This window comes from Netta rufina (genome assembly GCF_964035555.1).
Source record: "Netta rufina genome assembly, chromosome: 7".
Lineage (NCBI taxonomy): Eukaryota > Metazoa > Chordata > Aves > Anseriformes > Anatidae > Netta > Netta rufina.
This window is the reverse complement of record NC_140130.1, coordinates 11,323,763-11,346,445: the sequence shown is the minus strand read 5'-3', so window position 1 is coordinate 11,346,445 and position 22,683 is coordinate 11,323,763. Positions and strand designations below refer to the sequence as shown.

The following is a 22,683-nucleotide window of genomic DNA, read 5'->3' as shown; positions in this document are numbered from 1 at the left end:
ATATGATCAGGAAGCAGCTGGAGAGCCATGAAGGCTGATTTTTCAGCAATGCTGAGATCCAGCAATCCTTGTTGATATATTAATGTAAATCAGCTGATTTTTTTCTCCCCTTGCAAATCCTCCTTTATACAGAAAGGCACACAACATGGTGTTTAAATTGGAGAGTGTGTAAACTGAAATGTTGGGGGGCTGCTTAAGAAGTTTAGAATTTTTCCCCATTTTGTTGTTGCCTTGAGGATTAATTTGAAGTGAGTGATTTTTTGGAATGTATTCTTGGAAGAGATGGGTTCATGGTCCTGTGACTATTAGCAAGGGCAGATGGCAGAGTTAATTATAGTAGGTCATCAGTTTATTGTGGGATTATGTTGCTTTCATTGCTTTCATCATTACCACCTAATTATTCTATATGTATTTTAATGGATTTGTAGCAGTTAGTGCTTGGAAAAGTGCATTTTGTCCTTTGAACAATCTCAGAAACATTTGCAGTAATAGTTCCTGGGTTTTCCATAGAAAGAATTGAAATTGTGTGTATATTGGTGTGTTTCTATTAAAAAAAAATATAAAAAAATGCATGTAGGGGGTAGGCTCAAGGAACTGAGAACAGCCTAAAGCTCACAACATCTTCATTTTCATCTCAGTCAGTGTTTTCCTAGTACATGTCCTGTAGCTCCTGAAACTCTGAATGGAACCTCATCTACCCTGCTGACTATGAAAATTCAAGCTTCTGTCTTAAAGAAGACGTAAAAATTGTTTATTCAGAAAGCCAAGAGTAAAATTTCATGTAAAACACATTGTGCTAAGACCAAAGTATACCACATCTATATTCCCAAAGAACAACAACAACAAAAGTACCCCACAAGCTGCATTTATCTCTGAATGACAAAGGCAGATCAGGCTGATCAGCTTGATGTCAGCAGTGAATGCTCATGCAGCCTATTTCAAATGCAGAATAAGTTTCAGGAGGTTTCTTCCAGTGCAGGGTGAGAAAAGAAAAGGAAGGCTTTCTAAAGACTGGGTCAGAGGATATTTATGTGACTACAAAGCTTTCCAGCTAGTGAGGAAGGAGAGTCAATTGCTATCACAGAGATCTGTAGCTTCCAAGGGGGTGAATGATGCTAGGAAGCCAAACCTCAGAGAATCAAGAGAGTTAATGGAAATAACAGACTTTTTTTATCAAATCATACAATATCTTGAGTTGGAAGGGACCCACAGGGATTGAGTCCAACTCCTCGCTCCACACAAGACCACCCAAAAATCAGACCCTGTGTCTGGCAGCATTGTCCAAACGCTTCTTGCACTCTGGCAGGCTCAGTGCTGTGACCACTGCTCTGGGGAGCCTGTCCCAGAGCTTGACCACCCTCTGGGTGAAGAACCTTTTCCTAACACCCAGCCTGAACCTCCCCGATGCAGCTCCGTGTCATTTTGAGAAAGTTTAAGCAGACTTTGAATGCCATTCCATGTACCTGAAATTATAAATTGGTGATTTTACGGTTTTCTGAATTTGCACTTGACGTGGCCTGTAGCAATCCCTGCGCTGCAAAGGCAAGGGGGATTGCTGGCACTCAGCATTTTGCTGGGCTGAGCCGGCAGCCTGTGGCTAAGTAACAGCACAGCTGGGAGGCTTGACACCAAATCAGGCCTCTAATGGTGCTTGGAGCCATTCCCTTGAAAGCCCTGGAGATGGATCACAAACACGAATTGCCGGGGATGCTGCTGTAGCTATTAAAGCCATAACGAATGAGCTCAGAGGAAGGAAGCCAACTCCAGCAGTATTTCGTTTGCTCTGATTACTGCTATTTTTAAAGCACTTTTAATTAGAAGCATGTGTGAAAATAAAGCCAGATAAAGCCCTCACTAAAAAAAAAAAAAATTAAAAAGAAAAAAAAAGAAAAAGCAGACAAACCCAAACCATGGTTCTGCTCCTCTGTCCCAATTAGCAGAGCATGAAAAGGCGTAGCTCTCCTTTTATGTACTTCCATTTGTTTTAAGCCTTGGTCACAGCATGGAAGCCTGAGCTGATGCGAACTGAAGCCTGATTTAGTGTAAGTAATGCCTGCAGCGGAATCCCCCTCCCAGGCACCTTCACGGGGTGTTTTTTTCTCTCCATCGTATGTTCTGGCAGCATTCAGCCATGCTCTGCCTTACACCTGGGATTCCCTAAGGGTAGCCCAAAGGCCAAGGACAGCCCCTGGTGCCCTACAGCACAGCCCATGCTCACACCCCAGCTCCGTGTGTGTGTGTGCGCATGCACAAGGCTGGCAGTACTGCTGGTAGAGATTAGTAACTCTTACAGGTGAGACCCTTGAGTTTACTATTGCTCCCCAGGGCCTTATTTTATACTTACATTGCTTTTACAGAGGTCTTTGTATAAATACAAATAAGCAGAAAACATGGTTTGCTATTATTTTTGACTGTGTGTATGCATCTGTGTTTATATATGCAATTTTGTGTTACTGTCGCTGCAGGTTGTAGGTCTCCAAGAAAGTTTTCATTGTGATTCCTTTGTGCTGCATACTTAGGATACTTGATTTTTCATTTGTCTGGTGTAAGAAGCAACATACAGAAACCTATCTGCTGATCTTGAAGCTGTGTAGATGTAGCTTTGGGGGGGCTCTGTGAGAGGTGCTCATTCACAGAGGAGTGAAGAGAATGGCAAGAAGTAATGTTGCCTTCTTGTGGTGCTACAGAGTTTAGACAAAAGCATGGTAAAACATTATACCTAATAAATAGCTTGCCTGAACAGTACAGCTGGAAAAACAACTTGGTAAATTATTAAGTACATTTTCCTGATAAAGCAGTTTTTGTTTCTATAACACTTTTATTTCACCTCTCCCACCCAGACTAATTTTGACGTCTACTACTTCCTAATGGCAATTATTCACAGCCTGCCACAGTCTCTTCAGGAAAAAGAGAAGTACTTTTGTGGTCAAGGCACCAGACTGGGACTCAAGAGATGTGAATTTATTTCCTGATTCTGAATTAGGTTTTGTTCCTGGGCTCAGAAGCCTGCTTCTGAACAGGAAAAATGAGATTCCCTTGCCTCTTTCTCACCTAGATTTCAGATGTATTTAGTCAGGACATGTATTTTTCTTTATATTTATTTGAATTTTTATATTTCAAAGTTGTTTCATTTGGAAATATATATAAACAGGATATCTTATTTTTTTCAGAAAAAATGTTATGCTTGAAAGGTATCTTAAAGCAGAAATTGTTTTATTATAATTAGCCCTCGATAGTGGTAATTCTACGGTTGCAAAGCAGACAACACTAGTTTCCTAAAAGTATTAAGGAAAATAATTCTCTGTGCTCTCTTTGATCTTTAGATGTTACTTTGTGCTAAGGAGCTACTAAGCTTTATGCTCAGGTTTTGCACATAAGTGCATGTTCAGCTTTATGGGGAGTGTAGCTGGTATAGGTTTAAGGAAAGATTTACATGGGAGTCATTCCTTGAAGTAGAATGGGTGGTTGGACATGGAAAAATTTCTGTTGTTCTAAAGAAAAATGTAAATAAAGATATATATGCTCAAGCTGTTTTTTTTTGTTTGTTTGTTTTTAATTTTACATGCAGAGGTCTGTCTGTTTAATACTGAAGCTTTAATGTGCCAGATTGATAGTGTTTTTATCTTTCAATTTCAACTATGGATGTATATACAGCAGTAGTCTCTACTGTAGCATACAGTAGTTAGTGCTGAACTAAAAATTTTATACTAAAGTTTTCAAAATAGTTTTCTACTGTCTATAGCTTTAGAAGAGAGATCCGTTGCTTTAAAAGTAAGAATCAGAACAATTTCTCAAGACATGTCTGCAATCAACTATTTGTTTTAAGAGGCTGGGTAGTAATGGATAAGTAGTGTCTCCAAGAAACATATTAATAATGCTTTGGCACAGAAAAACTGGAAAAAAAAAAAAAGCAAAGATGAAATATGTCTACTCACCTGAGATATTTTTTCCCTCTTTTCATCTGATAAGGTCATTAATGAGGAAAAGTGGTGTCTTGAAACGGTAGCAATATTTGGTATCTGCATGTTATGATACAGGTAAAATGTTTGGGATGTTTTCTTTAAAGCATTAAATAAAGGGGAAATGAGTAGGATATTCAGGGTTTTCCCAGGAAGGAGGTCATCAGCCACTTTTAATGCAACACCTGTCAATTGTCACATGGGATCAATACCCCTGGGGAATTGTTCCATACTTCTCAGGATGCTTCACCATGAAAGGCAGTAGGTGACAGCCTTGGGAGCACAAACTGATACGTTCAATCCGTTCTTGGTAGACTGTTTTCAAATGCTGTATCAGAAAAAATACAACATAAATGTAGTACTAACACTGGAACACAGAAATGTACAGCATAGGAACCACAATAAAATGCATTCACATTTATATCCTGAGACGTAATCTGATAGACTGTGAAAGAGCAAATGCTTTTGAGAGTTATTGAAGGAAAACATTATTAGCTTAAATTTTTCCACCCTTGAAGTCAGTACCATTATGCCAACAGAGGGAATTCTTACAGATCATATTTTCAAATTTGATGTAGAATATCAGCTTTCATTGAGAGATCTGATATGTTCATTGCCTTTGGTTTGTATTGTCAACACTTGTGAGTGCGGGTTGGTGCTGGCGGTGCCTGCTGTCAACAGTCCTGCTTCATTCCTTTCTGCAGTTTTCTCTCTTCTGTCTGGGATGTCAAAAACACCTTATTGATTGAACATCAGGAAACTTAATCTGGTTAAGAGGATATTGTCCTGTTGCATAACGGCAGGTAGCTAAGGTAGTGAGAATAGCTAATTTGATGTGAGAAGAGAAAGATGTGTCCAAAGAAAGGCAATGAAGCTAGTGAAGGTTCTCCAGACCCTTCCAGAACAAGTCTTAGGAGGAGTGGCTGAAGGAACTGGGGTTGTTTAGCTTGGAGAAAAGAAGGCTCAGGGGAGCCCTTATTGTACTTGGCAACTACCTTAAAAGAGGTTGTAGCAAGATGGGAATTGGGCTCTCCTTACAAGCACCAAGTGATAAAATGAGGGGAAATGGCCTCAAGTTGTGCCAGTAGAGGTTTAGGTTGGATATTAGGAGAAATTTCTTTGCTGAAGGGGTTCTGTGGCATTGGAACAGGCTGCCCTGGGAAGCGGTTGAGTTACCATCACTGGAGGTCTTCAAGAAACCTGCAGATGTAGAACTTAGTAGCATGGTTTAGTGGTGGACTTGTCAGTACTAGGTTAAAGGTTGGATCTTAGAGGTCTTTTCCAACCTGTATGATGTAAAAAGACTTCTATGTAAAAAGACTGGAGGTGCAGACTAGCCATCAGGTTAGGGCTAGGTTTCTTTTCTTTTTCATCCTACTGGAATGATCGTAGGAAAATTAGCTAGGAGAATGGCGGACTGTCCATTTCTTCGTGTTTTCAGTTGAGACAGAAGGCCTTTTGGATGATAATACATGGCCACGCAGAATTTACTGATCTCAAATACGAGGGCAAGAGGGTGAAACCTTGTGGAATGCAATACAGAGGGAGTGAGATGAGCTGCTGATACCTTGTGGCCTTTCAGTCTGTGCTCTCTGAAATAAATTTGTTGCTTATCTTGGCAATAGTCCTTATGGTGGAATATCCTTTTGTGAAGAACAGTTTCAATCTATTAGCAAGAAATAAAACAAAATTGACTTTATTTATTTTATTTATTTTTTTAAATGACTTTAAATGTATTTGTATGGGATCTGATTTAGCGCCACTTGTAGTCAGCTGGAAGCCTTCAGCTGACTCTTGGACATGAAGGCTCACCAAACATCTATTTTGTAAGGAACACACAAGTTTTTTTGGTGTTTTAAAATTTAAAATTTTTTAATATTTTTCTTTCCATCTCTTTTCCATTCCCTTTGTTCATCCTTGCTGAATTAAGCAAGAAAAAAGTGCACTTTCAGCAATGAAAAATGGATCATAATATCTAAATTCCAGGGAATATGTTTGAAAATTAATATATAAATATATTTTTGTGGAACAATGAGTCTTTAAAGATTTTATGGTCTGAAGTGTACCTACCCTTTCTGGTGGGTTGGGCAAATCTGAAGATTTCATCCAACCTTTTGGTGATGTTTTGCTCTGAATTGTAAATTACAAGCTTAATGTTTCTAAATTACAGATTTCCTGTCTGTTCATCTATATTTATGAAAGAGTTTGAGCTAGTACTTATGTCTTTTTTTTTCTTCTTTTCTTCTGTTGGCTGTTGCAGGTGATGGCAAGCACGTGCAGTGGCTATGTGGGAAAGATGGTGAGGTCTGGGTCTGGGTTATGGGAGAAGCCCCGGGCGACAGGCCATATGACCAGATATCAGAGGAGCTAATAGCAGAACGAGCCAGGCAACAAGCACAGAAGGAGGCAGAGGAGCTATGGTGAGGATTTAAGAATCTGAATACAGGGTTCACTTGGCATAATGGGAGATATGACCTTGTAGGAAGGTATCAGGTAATGGTGGGTAAAACCTTGTATGTATGTCTTCTGAGCATTTCTTTCACTTGTTATGACAATTTTTAAGCAAGTGAAAAATTGAATTGTATTTTTATTGAGTATTGAAAAACAGAAATCTTCTTTCACATAAAAAAAAAAAAAAAAAGGAATCAAATGTTTTTCTTTAGGGGAATTTTCCTAAACCATTGGCCAGTATGTCAATAAATAAAAATGAAACAATCTGGTTTTGAGATGATTAAATTAGAAATATTTGTTGCAGCACACATCTGTGCCCACAATGAAGATTTTGTACAGAGAATTGTTTTTGCAATTGTTTTCAAGTGCATATTGTTTGTATTAGTTCTTATCCCAGCAGTTCAGAAACTGATTACAAAAAGTGACATGCTGGTGTTTCAAGCAAGGCTTCTTCCAGCTTTGGGAGCAATTCAAAATTGTTTTGAAGCTTGATGCTGCTGGGAAGTAGGCCACCTGCCTCTTGCACTTCCTTTTGCAGTACAGTGCTCAAAAGTGACACTTTAAATACCGGATTATTCTGTATTATTCCTTTTCATATCAGATTCTTCTTGCTTATAGTGATTGCATACTTAAGCAGAGGTTAAAGGCTTCAGCCTGTGCTCTGTGTTCTTTTTAGATTGTCAGTACTAATAAGCACTCCAGTGTTAAAATTTGGCAGGCGTTATCATTGATATTTGAGAGACAATAAATTCCTGATCATGGTTTGCTAGACTGACAGGAAAATCTATGTTTTCAGCCAGGGAACCAAAAACATAGGGTATGAATACAAAACATCCAAGAAGTATTTCTCTAATTTGGAAGATGCTTTATTAATTGGTCACTTATGAAAAATTTGAAATTTCTCCTTTCTGGATGGTTTTCTCAAATCCAGTTCATGCTAGGTCTCCTGTTAAATACAGCTTGATTTTTTCCTTGTATATTTCCATGATGTCTTATGCTAATTATATGTTGCAACCAGTTACTGACTAAAATTTGATCCTCAATTTAGAAAAAAAGAACAGTGTCTTAAATTGTTTTTATTTTCAAATTATTTTTTGAAGGAGACAAAAAGAAGCTGAAATTACAAAGAAATTCCGGGATGCTATGGCTCAAGAAAAAGCCAGAATAGTGGCAGAAAAATGGAAAATAGAAATAGAAGATCGGAAAGCTGCCAAATTGGAGGAGGAAAAAATTCAGGAGGAGTTGAAGGTTTGCATAGAATCACATTTAGCTTTTTTAATAGTGTTTTTATAGAGATTCAAAGTTCTTGTCACCTTCAGTGTATGTTTATTAATATGCTTTAAGAACCAGAGTTGTAATTTTTCATCCTGGAATATGCAAATAGCTACATGGTGTTCACCAGAACAGCTGGGTGAGTGATGTGAAAAAATTACATATCTCATTCAAAAGTGTCAGGACAATCAAATGGGTTATTCAGCTCACACATTAACAGAATTGTTCAGTCAGCTGTACTGAGTGAATCACACTGGAGGAAAAATGTATGATCGTGACATATATCTTTTTAAGCTAGTGTATTTTATGTAGGTTGCTCACATATTTAATTTAAAAATTGTCACTATTTTCATTAAGGAAATGAGGGGTTGATCTTTCTCCTACTCAACATGTGGGAACAGCCCAGTTGGCTTAGTTGCAAGAAGTTCATTTACCTGATTTTTATTGACTCCATCATGAATTTTCCATGAACTCACTTATAGTGCATTAACATTAGTTTGGAATAATATTTTTCCAGATTCTCTTATTGAAAATAACCCTTTGAAAACAAAACAGGAAATGAAGGCCTATGTGTCTTAACTTTCATGTTATTTTGTCATGATAAAAACTTGCTTATTATTTTGTCATGATAAAAACTTGTCATGATAAAAACTTGCTTAAAGATGATAAAGTAGAATTGTCTTAGTGTGCAGAGAAATAACCACAGTCTCCTGAGTCTGGGATGTGTGCTGTGATGTGTACAGCACAAGACTGTTGCTGCTGGGTTTCTATGGAGAAAGCCTGCAGCAAAGTGCGACTCCTAGGAGGCCTGCATGCAGTGACTTCGTCTGCATGCTTCTCTCTGTCCCCTGCTGCCAGTTTGCCAATGTCTTTCTCTTCCTGGGATGGTGATTAAAGGTGAGGAAACTGTGGATGGAATCCCCCTCCTCATCCTTCTGTAACGGGACAAATGCCGAAAAACTCAGTGTTTGTTTATGTGGTTTGATTACCAGGTAGAGTCAGCAAGTTACTTGTTATTTTGCACACTGTGGGACTGGGATTTGAGGGTGGCTGCGTAGCACAAAGCAAGGACAGTTCCTGTAGCTTCCTTGGCGCAAAGTTGCTGATTTACCTTTGCACAATTAATTTGAATTCATAGGAGAGAACAGGGCCTTTGAAATTTGATGTCAATGAGTAATGAAACTATACCTTTCAAGCGGCTTTATTAATGTATGAATAATGAGCAGAGCAACTAATTAAATGCTCATTCCTCTGCTTTGCAGATAGCAAAGCCCTCTTGAACAAAGACCGATACAGAGTTGTTCACTTGTATCTCTGTGGTTGATTTACAGTGCGCTTGATGGGGCAAATGTCCACAAGCTCACTGTTGTTCTTCTGTTTTAAAGAGATTTTTTCGAAAAGCTGGATGAGCAAATTATGAAACTCTTAGAGATCAACAGCCATACTTTTTTTCTATTAAGGAATACTGATCTTCTACAATTCTAAAAGAATGCCACCGAATTCTGCTCATAGTCATATTGATGGAAAGGTAATGTCACAGTAGCATCTCTGCCCACTGGTTTATTTAATTTCACTTGGCTTTCCTTGTCCTTCCTCTTTTACTCCTTTTATAAAAGTGCAGTGGATGAAGTACATGAAATATTTACAAGCTCTTATTCCATGAATAAGAGGAAAGGTACCCAGACAGGAAGGTTATACTGCTGGCATCTACCTCCAACTGCAAAAATGGAACTAGAGATGTTGGGAAGAAGAGGAATTAATCAGTCTACTCGTGTATGACTGCAATCATTGAAATCATGAAGAAATGTACCTTTCATAAATGATTCAGGGTGTGGAATGAGATGCAGATCAGTTAGCAAGCCCACTTTAACAGGTTTAAAATATTTAATGCACTGGTAGTCATCCTGTGATGATGACCAGACTGCAGTTAAAGTAGTCTCCAAAACTGGGGAATGAAAAACTCTGTCTGCTAATGCTTTATCCTTTTGAAGCATTATGACTTGTGAGATTGAAACTCTGTCTGTTCTGCTGATGCGTTTAATTTCTAACTGCATTGTATTGCAAAATCTTGTTTTTAAAACACTTTTATGCCTCTTGACCTATCACGAGACTTTAAAGCTGTCTGCACTAGATAAATGATATCTCACATATCAGAGTGAAAGATGACTCCTGTTTCCTTTTCCAATGCTATTGGAAAAATATTGCATTCCTTGGTGTTTCTCAAGCAGAAACGCCTTTAATTTATGATGCTAGAATATAAATGTTGACTGCTCTATTTTTGCAGTTTGAGGACAGCTATTGTTTTATGCACCTATTGCAAAGGACAAATAGGAGAGCCAATTACTGTCATTAATCTTTTTGCAAATTCACAAAGGCTATGAGATCATAAGCACCATTTCCTACTTCTATCAGCTGCTGTCATTAAAAGTCCTGAACAATGTGCAGAGCAAATTAAAGGTATGAGCCTCAGCCAGCCAGGGGAGAATGGTATCCTTCAGCTACCTTTAGAAATAAGAGAGATTCTCTCAGTTCTTTGTGGTCTTCATAAAGCAAGAAAATATTAATAGTGAAGAACTATCTTTATGACAACATCAGATACCTGTCAAATATGATTATATAAGCACAGTTGACAATAAAGCTAGATTGCTTCTTAAAAATTCCATGTGTGTTAATCAAAAGTGGCATATCAATTTTAATGGCATTGTGTTTCTTCATGCAAAAAAAATAAAATATTTAGTGGGAGTTGTAATGACGGTGGTGCTTATAGAGAAATAATCCTTATTCTTTTGATAGGCAACAAGAGAGTAATAGTGTGTGATAATTTCCTGCCACATTTTTTTCCTTTTTTTTTTGGATTGAAGAAGTTTGTGACCTTTAATTCCTGTTGGGATTGTGGTGAGTGAAGTGAGCTTTTTAAAGGTGTGAATCCAAGAGTTTCTATGTCCTTGCTGTCTTCATTCTCATGAAAGAAGACAGGCTTAGAAACAACCTTCAGAGAAGAAAAAGAGTAATTAGGGCTCCAGGTCAGGAAAGCATCTCTAATAAGGATAGGTTGTACGTAATAGAAAGAACACACTTTGTCCCATTGACTTGAATGAGATTTCAACACATGCCTGAGTTCTTTCCTGTGCCCAGAAGTACTGTGGATCTGATTCTTCAGATAGCTGCTGCCAGGTGTAGGGATTAGGAATACAGTAGAATGTCACCATCAAAATTTACAGTACTGTGGACTTACGACATAGCAATGAGCATTCTGTCCTGATCTGAAAACAAAACCAAACCACTAGTTTCCAAGTAAATATCAAGCACCTGAGTGGGCCTGTTGTTATCTTTAAGTGAAAATAAGCTGTAATTTTGTCTCTGTGCTTTGCTGTGCCAAGAAAACACTGAACTCTCTCCCAAGGACAGCATATTTAGAATCCAAGAATATGACAACAGCTTCTTGCTGGCATTTTGCACCCAACTCATTCCAAAAATCCAATGGGTCCATTCAGTCCCAATTGCAATAATTCTGTAATGCTTCGTTTCGTCCTCTTTTGTGAGACGATGGTTCAGAAATTATTTTCTTTCTTTGTAGTTGCCTCTTTAATAATGCTGTTTAGTTTCTGCTGGGAATCAGATCTTAAAGTTTTCCTATCCTACATGTGAGGAACTGTGATATTAACTTTAAAGAAAAATCTTTTCCCCAGTGACATCAATAATGATTGTGCTGCTGAAGCCACTGTTCTTTTTCTGGATCTCTAGTAAAAACCAGCAAAGCTATGACATTTCCCATGGGCAAATGGGAACATCTGAGCCACTAATGAGGATAGTTTACGTATCAAGAATTCAAGCTGTGAACACTCCCTAAGATGCAGGGATAAACTCCTAGGGGATTGTCACTGGATCTATGGCAAGTTACCCAAGGAGAGTCTGCTCCAGCACATTTAATAAATCTCAGATGTCTCCTGATCAGCAACAGTTCTTACCTTTGTTTTGTATCTCAGGTAAATGAGGGCCTTTGCGAACCAGAGTACAATGTTGGCACCAGCTCATATGCGCTATATGTGAATAGCGTGTCCTGGGGCATATTGGTGTCTGAAACATGACTTTACATAAAGCATGGCTGCATTGCTGACATTTATCTCCATGCAAATTCATGCATGGACCGGTGAAGTAATGCAAACTCTGTGTTTGTTTTGAGACAGTGGTAGTAGAGAAAATAAGTTTTTGCAAACACTTTTCTTTCTGAGGCAAGTGAGAGAATTTTCTCAGAAAAAGGCTGTCAGGCAGTTGGACATATTTCTGCTGGTATTTGCTCATAGCTCTGCTGGAAACTGCCAGGTGGGTTTGTGGAGAATGCTGATCTCTGAATTCGGTCCTGCTGTGTCAGTCTTGCTGACAGCAGGCTGTCCTGGAGCCAGGGCCCTGGGTTTTTCAGATTCCCTTATTCAGAGCTGGGAGTCCTAAGGACTCAGGTTTGAAGGCAAGCTGTGCTCTCTGCTCCGTGGCAGGTGGCTTGAATGCCCACCCTGGCTCAAGGCCTACTGCTGAAGGGTTGCAGGACATTCACAGCAGCTCAGATGCAGCAGAGTGGCTTCAGCTCTCAGAAGAGCCAGGGATGCTTCTTGACGGTCTGAAGCATAGAGGGAATCCCAGGCATCCTTTGTTTTGGAGAGGGCTGCTGTAAAAAACACATTGGGTAGGCTCTGCCCTGAGCTGGGTGGCAGTTGTTCAGCTGCCCTGCATCCTGAAGGGCTCCCCAGAGATGCCCTGAGAGCCTGAGCAACCAGAAGCTCAGTTTTCCATCGGAAAACAATGAAGTGATGCGTTCTGTCTTTTCCCCAAGGCATTTAAAAATCTTCCTGCAGCAGAAACTGAATACTGACCTAATCTCTCATCTGCATTGGACTGAAACATTAGAAGCTAACCATGGCTAAGATTAAATATTATTTAGAGTTGGCTGTAGTAGAGCTATCAAACACCGAGAGACACACATTTACAGTAATAAGTAACAAGTTTGTGGTAAATGCTCAAATGCCAGAGGCTAGATAAGATCATTTAGCATGTTCAAATCCTCCAGTGGAGTTAAAGCTGGGGAGGATTACTTTAGCCTATTGAATTGCCAGTATAATTTGTTGCAGCAGGCTGGTATTTCTTGGCAATTTGCAACCATGTACTGAATTGTCACCTTCCTAATTATTCTGGAAGAGCTGGGAGGGTCAGGGCCCACAGTATAATAGTCACTCTCAACTGTCAGGCAGGAGGTGATGTTTGTAGATTATTCTAGCTCTTTTCTTTCAGCTCTGATGGGCAGGATAGGGTTCACAGGGAAAAGCAGATAAACTGGGTGCTGTTGTTTTTCCAGTGGAGTATATGTGGAAAGTTCAATTATTGATCATTTTAAATAATAATGTACACTTGTTATTCCTACTTATCCAAAGGATTAGTTTTCTTTCCTATGTCATGCTAAGAAGTATCATTTCTCCTCACCATTAGGGGTTGCAAAACATACTTACACACGCATTCATGAGCTAATGCGAATAAATATTATTTACAATTTAGATCCCTATAAAAAGGAAAATGATACAAAAACTTTCATGAATTCAGAGTCAAGTGGCAGTTTAGATTTTATTATTATTATTATTATTATTATTATTATTATTATTTTTGCTGTTTCTTTGACTTCAAGATCCTTATTCTCACTAACAAAAAAGAAGTACAGCTTTCTTAGGCGCTATTGCTTTTTGTCAAGAACTCAAACCGAATGAATTCTGTTTTTTTAGGTATTCTCATCTTTATATTACAAATTATTCAACAGCAGCTGCATTAAAAAAAAAACAACAACTTGTGACAAATCTTGTGTGATTCAGGGAAAATGCTGTAGGATGGTTTGTTTATTTTGGTTTTGTTCTTATTTATTTTGTTTTGTTTTCATATTTAGTTTACTTTCTGGTACTTTCTGGTACATCTGGTGTGAGATGTTGAATAGAAAACATTCTGATAACCCAGAATTACCTCTTTGTTGGTCTGCCTTCCTGAAAGGACGGCCTATATGTACTGGATCTTTTTTTTTTTTTCTTTTTTATTTTTTTTTTTAAGCACTGAAGCTTGGTGAATAAATATTTTCCTCATAAGAATAAAGAATTGATTGCTTTTTCCAAGAAGGGATTGAAAACATTTACTAGCAACTGAAATATGAAAACCTTAATTCTATGAGGTATATACAAAGAGAGTTTATTTATTTTTATTCTGAAGAAGCTTCTGGGCTTTGAAATCAGTGCTTCCTAGAAGCATTGGCAATTTAAAAATAATGAATTGTCCACTCAACTAATCTTTTTAGGACTCAGGAGATAACAATGGGAGGATAATGTTAGAAACAATCAAAGATTCTAGCATTAAAATATGAAAAATGAACTGAAGAACAATTTCAGGCTTTTCTTTTGCAGAAATAATAACAGCAGCCTATAACATATCATATGTGTTATAAAGCTATTATTGACTACACAGGTACATCACTACTAATACTCAATATTTCAGGTCTTTTGATTTGCTTTAGTAGAATCAAAGAGACATCCTCTGGCATATACTGGTGGCGTTCAGCGGAGCCTAATGGAGAAATGTTGATTTATGTTACTTAAGGAAATTGAAAAATCATTGAATTCTAGGGCGTAGAAGGGTGTAGATTTGTATTTGTTCCATTTTCCCACTCTGAAGATGATGTTTGATTGTCACTGCTTAATTGCTTGCTACTGTTCAGTCTTTTTGAATTGTCAATGGACAAACGCATTTAGAGCTGTGTCAGCTGGCTGACTATTCAGAAGTAAACCACCCCTGTGAAACTCAAGGCACCTGTCCTTGTTTATTCACAGTTAGATTTATGTTGTTACTTCCATATTCATGCAAATATAATGTGTCATTCTTCCTTAAACATGCCATTGTGATTCCTGACCAGAACAGCCAAACAGTCTTGATTCCATCCGTTGTATCAGGCTATCATTGAGCTTCCAGGGGTCACAGATATAAACAATATTGTTTGCTTTGAAAAGCGGTCTTCTGAAAAAAATAGAATTGTCTTCGATTAACTCCAGGTTCCCGGTTGACAGCAACATATAACTTTTGCAGAGCTGGAGAGAATTAGGGGTTAAAAAAAGCACAAAACCTTTTATTTCACAATGGTGGGTATAAAGTTTCTTGTTTCCCAGGGAGGTATTCCAGACATCAGTTTCACCACTGGAAAAACATGTACGCTTGTCACTCTTATAGGTGTTAAACACCAACATTGTTTGGACATGAATATTACTATATTGAGATCACTTTTCCTAATTGTCTACTGCAGGAGTTAAGATAGGACAGACCAACTTCAAAGGAGTACTTTTCCAATATATTATAAAACAAAATGTATTTACTGGAGTAAAGTGTTAATCCATATATACCTTTACTGAATTAATATAGCTTTTGGAGTAGTTCAGGCCCTGTCAGCCTAAAATGAAGCTGAATTTTTTGTTACAATTCACAAAGTTTGAACTTTCAGGTAAGTAACATCTTCAAACATTGAACAGAAAGAACCCACATGTGGAAAATAGGTGTCAAGGACACTTTTCGCAGCATTATTGGCAACATCATGAAAGCTCAGTTGTGCATCTTCTGAACGCACAAAGTGTGAGTTTAGAGCATACTAGAAGTCAGTTTTAAGTTCCATATTAAAAGTCTCTCCACTCATAGTTGTAGTACTTGTTAAAATAGGCAATGGATTGTTAGGGTCATGCTGTGATGAAAACTATGAAGATATCCAACATACCACATTTATTTACAAAATTAGAAAGTATGTCCTTCCAAAAAGTTTGCTGGGCACAAGTGAAGGAAGCTAAATGTGTCCGATTCCCCTTTGAAAGAAGGAACAATCTCATCTGAACACAATTTTCAGAGTTTACATCACACGATGCCTTAATAAAAAAGAAATTACTGGTGCAGAGTCTGTACTTAAGAACTGTTAGCTGAAATACATCAATGAAAGTTGGTGGATTTGAGAAAGTTGTTTTCCAATTTAAAGTAATCCTTTTTTTTTTTTTTTTTTCCCCATTCTTTGTGTTGAACTATTGCTGGTCCTATTGGGTCCTATTGCAATAAAGCATTAAAATCCCACCCAAAAGAAACAAAATTAGGAAAATGCAAAGATCTTATGAAGTTCCACTTCTGTCCTTTAACAAACAATGTTGTTTAAGGAAGACATATATTTTTTTTAACTTCTTATTCATAAGTTTGTTACCCAAAAGGTAGTGTTTCCATTATAAATTTAAAGAGCCCCATTCTTATTGAAATAATTTTGTGCACAGCATGAAGTTCAATTTTGTTGTCTTTAGAGATCAGTTGAACAATGAAATTGGGAAAATTGATAAAAACAAACAAAGAAAAAAACACAGATGTGGATTCCTATTCCTGCACTAACTAAGCAGTTGAGTTATTGATGTATCTGGAAGGGCAGCTGTAGAGGTACTCTGTCACATTTCCATCTCCTTTAAGATCTTTTTGCAAGGGAAATTACGTGTATGTTACTTTTAGTTGATTGGTGTGTTCTGAAGGATCTGGATTTTCTTCCAGAATGTAATGGTCTTGATATTTGGAGAACGTTACTCTCTGTGTTAGTATCGATGACACGCGGTGACAATTGCTAAACGGAGAACATCAGTAAATCAGCTTCTGAATTGTACAGATCCTGTAGAAGATGTACATAGCTCTACAGTGAGAGTGATGCCTACAGTGGGAGTACATGTGGACTGAGAACAATCACTACTTACGAATTGTAGGAGAACACAGGCTCTGATGCCACGTAATGAAACATGTTTTCCTTATACATTTCAGGTCTTAGGTACTTAGATGTTCCTTATTGCTGTGATATTTGTGCATCTCACAACATAAGGATGTTGTGACACATGTTTTTCTCAGAAATTCCGTAAGAGGTAAAAAGTTTCTATTATGCCTATTTGTGACAGGTGAGAAACCCTAAGTCAAAAGAAATAAGGATTTGTCAAGGTAACATAGCTAATTTGGTAGGAAACAACTGAATCAGTGTCCTAACTTTTGGCACATTCTTCCTCTTTAGCCACCTCTGTTTTACTTCATTTTGCTTAGAAAAGAGAAGAAGAGGAAAGACAAAAGGGTGAAGAACAAATAAGGCAGCAGGAGGAAATCCGAGCAAAAGAGCTGTATCTGAGCCTCAAGCAAGCTCAGCAGCACAGTCAACACAGTGACGATGACCAGGAGTGGGAAGAACAGTGTGAGTAAAATAACCTTCACAGGATTTGTGTATTTCTAAAAGTCTGCTTCTGTTTGCTTTTAGAGTGGAAAGAAGTGTTGTGACAGATCTCTTATACCTAGAGCAACGCAAAATGCTGTATTATTTTGCAGGAGATCACCAACATGCACTTACAAATGACAGTTGCTATGAGTTTACCAATTTCACATTTCTTTCTGAATAAGAATCTATGTCAATGCCTCGGAAAAAAATGTAACGTACCCATAACAGTGACTGAGATCATTATTTTTTGTCTAATGTAATTTTGGCTTAGTAATAATAATTCTGGACACACTTATTTGAACAGCTTGTCCTCAACTATCTCTGAAGAGGTAAAATCTGTCTTCATCTGTATTTTAATTCCTTCCATATGGTGATGGGGTCAAGCTATGATTTCAGCACTCAAACTCACTTCATTTTGAAGGATTACAGTAAATAACACTTAGATTGTTGCCCTGGAACAAATCCTTATGATGATGTTCTCAGTGTATGGAGATTCTGTTTCTTTTTAGTCACCCTGAAATTCTTTATTGATATCATCATCATGATCTATTTAAAAATATATTAGTGTTTTTTTAAAAACCTGTAAGGAACAGAACAACTATATGACTCTGTTTGTATACAGACTGCAAATAAGGAAAAGTCCACATCCTGGTAATAAGGCATACTTAATAATTATCTAAAGTCTATTGTATAATTGAGTATTTTTGTTAGGGGGAGAATATTTTTGTTTCCCACAGCTAAAGTGATTTGATTACTTTGCAGAAAAAGAAAATGTGATGTTTGGAAAGTTTTAGCTTTATTTAGGGGATATTAGAGTTTAATCAACTAATACTGAAAACAGAGCTTTAGAAAGCTGACAGTATGTGTGTTGCATGAAATACCTCATGAAGTAGGAAAAATATTGCCGTAGTGTAACTTATTTCCTGACAGAAGTAAAAGAAATGTTTCAAAATATGTGATGAGTTTATTTAATGGTTTTACTGCTCACTTCAGGAGTTCCCAAAGAATAGTTTCTGAAATCCTATTACCTGGGATTGATGTAGCAACTAATCATTCTGTACAAAATTAATTAAATTTATATAAGATGTACTGGTGCCATTTCCCAAGGTGGTAGCATGGTATGCCCATTTTTGATCAATAAAACCTCTGTATGGTACCACTGTCAATAAGGAAAATGTAATTGTTCTCTGAAGAATTATCTAAATCCAGGTGTATGTGCTTATTCTGAAAGGAAAAGTGATGCTTTTTATATTTTGAGCATTTAACAGCAGCGTAAGTTAGGTCAAAAATAGTCTTTGAGGTCTTGTCAAATTAGCATCAGCTGGCAACCTAGCATACAGGATGGTATTGTGTACTTTAGGACTTCTTTGATGGTAGATAAGGAAAGAAAATACATTTACAACTATGTTATAAAGAAAAAATCCAGCCGATTTTTATACTGACATTGGCGACAAAATAAAATACTATAAACTTCACTAAAAATAGATATAATTTTCTTACTATTGTAATTATTTTACTTTTAAAGAGGTAACTCAGGTTTTGAAACTGTTGTTTCGGTTTAGTCAAGGAATGCAGTTTGTGGAGGGACAGACACCAGAAATACAACAGAGAAATTTTAGGAAGAGGCAGAGAGAAAAGGAACAAGCTATGAAATGCTTTGAGCATGATTTCTGTAATGGCAGTCTGTGTCAGTTAGAACACTTTCAACTGCATCGTATGCTGACCGATATCTACAACCAGTATGTTTTCATGTGTAAGCTTTGTTTGGAGCATTCTCTATGCTTTGAAGGACTTCTAAATTATCGGTCCATCCTTTGTCACCCTCAGTCTCTATACTTCACTACTTATATTGATGTGTGGTTGTAGTGGGTTTACGTGGCAAGGTTTTGGTAGCAGGGAGCCATAGGGGTGGTTTCTGTGAGAAAGATCTAGAAGCTGCCCCATGTTTGGGAAGGGCCCCATTGTTTTCCAGATCCGAGCCAATAAGCGATGTTGTTTTGCGCCTCTGTGAGAGCATATTTAAGACAGGGAAAAAACGCTGCGCCACACAGCAGCCGGGAGAGTCAGTGGAGCGAGAGAACAGCCTTGCACCAAGGTCAGTGTAGAAGGAGGGGGAGAGGTGCTCCAGGCGCCGGAGCAGAAGTCCCCTGCGGCCTGTGGTGAGGACCATGGTGAAGCAGGATGTCCCCCTGCAGCCCATGGAGTACCACGGTGGAGCAGGGTTCCACGCTGCAGCCCGTGGAGGAGACCATGGTGGAGCAGGTGGCCCTGCACCGACGGAGGCTGCCGCCTGTGGAAGACCCCTGCCGGAGCAGATTCCGGGCCGGACCTGTAGCCCGTGGAGAGGAGCCCACGCAGGAGCAGGTGACCTGGCAGGAGCTGCTGCCCGTAGGGGAGCCAGGTTGGAGCAGTTTTCTCCTGAGGGATGGACCCCGTGGTACAGACCCGTATCTGGAGCAGTTCTGAAAGAGCTGCTGCCTGTGGGAAGCCCACGCCGGATCAGTTCATCAAGGACTGCATCCCGTGGGTGGGACCCCACAGCACAGGGGACGAGAGTGACCGAGAAGGAGCGACAGAGAAGAAGTGCTGTAGACTGACCATAACCCCCATTCCCCCGTTCCCCTGCGCCGCTCGGGGGGAGGAGGTGGAAGAGGGTGGATGGGGGGAAGGTGCTTTTGTTTTTTTTTCCTTTGTTTTCTCACTTCTCTCGCTTGTTAGTTGTAGGCAATAAATCTTACTATCTCCTTATGCCGAGTCTGTTTTGCCCGTTACAATAATTATTGCATGATTTTCTCGTCCTTATCTCAATCCTTGAGCCCTTTTCACATATTTTCTCCCCATTCCTCTTTGAGGAGGGGGAGTGAGAGAGCGTCTGTGGTGGAGCTCGGCTGCCCACTCGAGCGGAACCACGACAGTGGTTGTGGTCAAAAGGATGACTGATTGCAGCTCATGCACTTTTGATACCTAGCGTGGTCAACAATAATAGTGCTGCTGTGGCGAAACAAAAGGTCAGCACCATCTAGCTGGTTGAGTCTTGCAGCCTACTATAAATTCTGCGCTGTCAGAGTTTATGCTGTTATCAAGAATTGATTTAGCATTAAACTAACTGCAGACTAATGACTAGAGTGTATCATGTCCTTGTTTATCCTCTTATGCTTATCTCAGTGTCTCAGTTTATCCCAGTTGGTTTGAGGGCTTAGAACTGCCTTCCATTAGCAGATGGCTGTGACAGTTTAAGATATGAAGATGCAGTATTTAGTGCCTTAGCTGAAACCAGTTCCTGCACTGGTTTAGAGTCTGCCATCAGTCTGCACTGAGCTTCCTGAGGAATGTTCGCATCTTTTGTTTCTCTAACTTTGCTTAAAAAACAGAACCTCCAGCAGACAGGTAACAACAAATATAAACATCTTAAACTGCTGAGGAATGAGCTAGTATCTCAGGTTCACCACACTTTTCACTTTTAAATTCAGTTCCAGGGATATTTTTCCCCTTTCTGTGTCAATCCTTTCATTTTGTCTTCATAAATTCCTTTGAGACACTGAGAGGCAATTTAGTCGAGATAGGCAAAGCTGTCCATTTGTCATCTTTTCTAAGCAATAAATAAATGCAGGAATACATAAGAGAGGTCTAAGCGGATGTAATATTAACATCTTTTGTCTCCTAAACACCTGCGATAGACCATATTGCCCATTAGGAACAAGGCCAGGCTCCTTTGAGTCTTATCTCCTTGAAGTCAGCCCTTCATATTCAACAGTGCTGGGGTCAGTACTGAAGAGGAGCAGCCATGCTAGAGCAGCTATTGTGGAGAGCAAATGTTGCAATGATATTGATGACACTACTAATTTATTTAGTAGATGCAATTTAGAATGTGATGAGGATTCATCTCTCCTCATCACATTATCCTTCAGCTGTTTATTGCCAAGGCAATAAGCAAAGTGTTGCTAATATTAGTTTCTGTTGTTCTGTTCAGTTTGCTTCTGCAGTTTGCCTGATTGTGCCAAATAACAATAAAAGCCCATAGAACTACTGTGTTAATTGAAATACATAATTTCAGTGCTTTTTAATATACTAAATGGCAAGCGTGGAATAACTTGAGAAAGTGCTACAAGGAAATAATGGTGGTGTAGGAACAATTACACACCGATTTCATGAAGTAGATATATGTTGGGGTGTTTTAGAGGGCAGTTGCAAGTTAATATATGGAGGAAGTATATAGGTTGACAAATGAGGAGATGAATAGTAGAAAAGGCTGATTCAAAAAATCCTCTGTTCAAAGCTCCTATTCTGTGAAACTGAGAAGTGAGAACTAAGGCTAAACTTGGATGGAGTCATGTATATATTCTGATTTAGTTTTGAACCTTTCTCAGGCTGTTCCATTTTGTGTGTTTCTAGAGTATTCAATAAATAATACCTGAAGCCAGAGTCTCTGAGTGTGACTCTCTATTGTGTGACTGTGTGACGGTAGAAAAGGGATTTATAAAACATTATAGGAAAACTTGTAGCATAAGTATTCATCTGATTGAATAGTTCAAAAGGCATACTGTTAGTATACTCCCAACCTCCTGCAAACTGTAACAAGCAATGAATTGCTCGGATACTGTCTGACCAGCTGCACTCACTTCCAGACAGACATTATGCCAGTAAAAATGCAAACATGATTGAGTGACTTGCTCTATTCTTATACCTTTTCTGAAGCACCCATTTTTGGTCTTGGAAACAGGATACCAGTCTGACCTTTTATGGCCATCATTATGTTTTTCTACAAACTATTCTTATGAACTTTTTTTGGTCTGAGTTTTAAAGGAATTTATGTTCTTTTGGTACTTGCCTTCCACAGAAATTCTAGTGAGTTTACTGGCAGGAGCATTTGATGCAGTACTGAATTTTAAAGTGAATAGTTCACTGTTCAGCTGTACAGTTAAGTAAGCAAGTACTCAACCTTAAGTATTTGCTCTTTGAACTTCAGTAGGTCTCAGAGTGCATTGTTGAATAGGGATGGAATTATTCACATGCTTTTAGATAAAGATTGCTGAACTGGAACCACATTAGAGAATATTTGTGGGAATTTTTTTCAATTAAGAAGCAGAATACCATGTGATTTGTATGTGCACTCAGAAAATCTGAAAGTTGAATTTTATTTTTAAGTAGTCATTTCTAATTACTCATAAAAAAGCTTTCAAGAATTATTAATGAAGGTAAAATTAAACCAAATGTTTTAAAAAAGGATACACATTCATGGCCATTTTTTTTCCTTTTGCATAGCTCTGACTGTAATTCACACCCCTTCAAAATCACAAAATATTAGAGAAAATGGAGAGTGCCTAGTCTTTCACTAACGATGTGATTCAAGTTCAGCCCCAGCACAGGAGAAATTAATCTTCATCTCTATCAAATGATTTGGTATTAGAACCTTGCCAGGATTTTAAATAGGGATTTCCAAATCCTAACTGAAAATATAAAAGGTGTTGCATTTTCACTCGAAAGATCATTTAGATTAGCACAGAGAAGTTATAGGTTTTCATAAAGTGCTCAAGCAAACTCAAATTAAGACCTGTAAGATCATGAGAGCTATTGCATGCACAAGCCTTGCGGTTTCTTCCGTGTTGTTAGAGTATGTTCACACTGCAGATCATGTAGAAGCATACAAACCAGCTCTAAGCTAGTTATTTCTAGTAATGATAACAATGTAATCATGCCAGAGGTCTCTGTCTTTTTATCAGTTTT

At 38.4% G+C, this 22,683-nt stretch overlaps 1 protein-coding gene across 1 annotated transcript in view; it reads left to right on the top strand.

Moving 5' to 3' along the window:
• Positions 1 to 22,683, top strand: part of SH2D4B (SH2 domain containing 4B) — a gene marked incomplete at both ends in the record, with an annotated part of 64,997 nt that overhangs the window by 7,030 nt on the left and 35,284 nt on the right. The window contains 3 exons of the mRNA XM_084289749.1: positions 6,220 to 6,379; positions 7,511 to 7,658; positions 16,794 to 16,938. Coding sequence (XP_084145875.1) covers positions 6,220 to 6,379; positions 7,511 to 7,658; positions 16,794 to 16,938 — 453 coding nt within the window. The remainder of the gene's footprint in view (positions 1 to 6,219; positions 6,380 to 7,510; positions 7,659 to 16,793; positions 16,939 to 22,683) is intronic.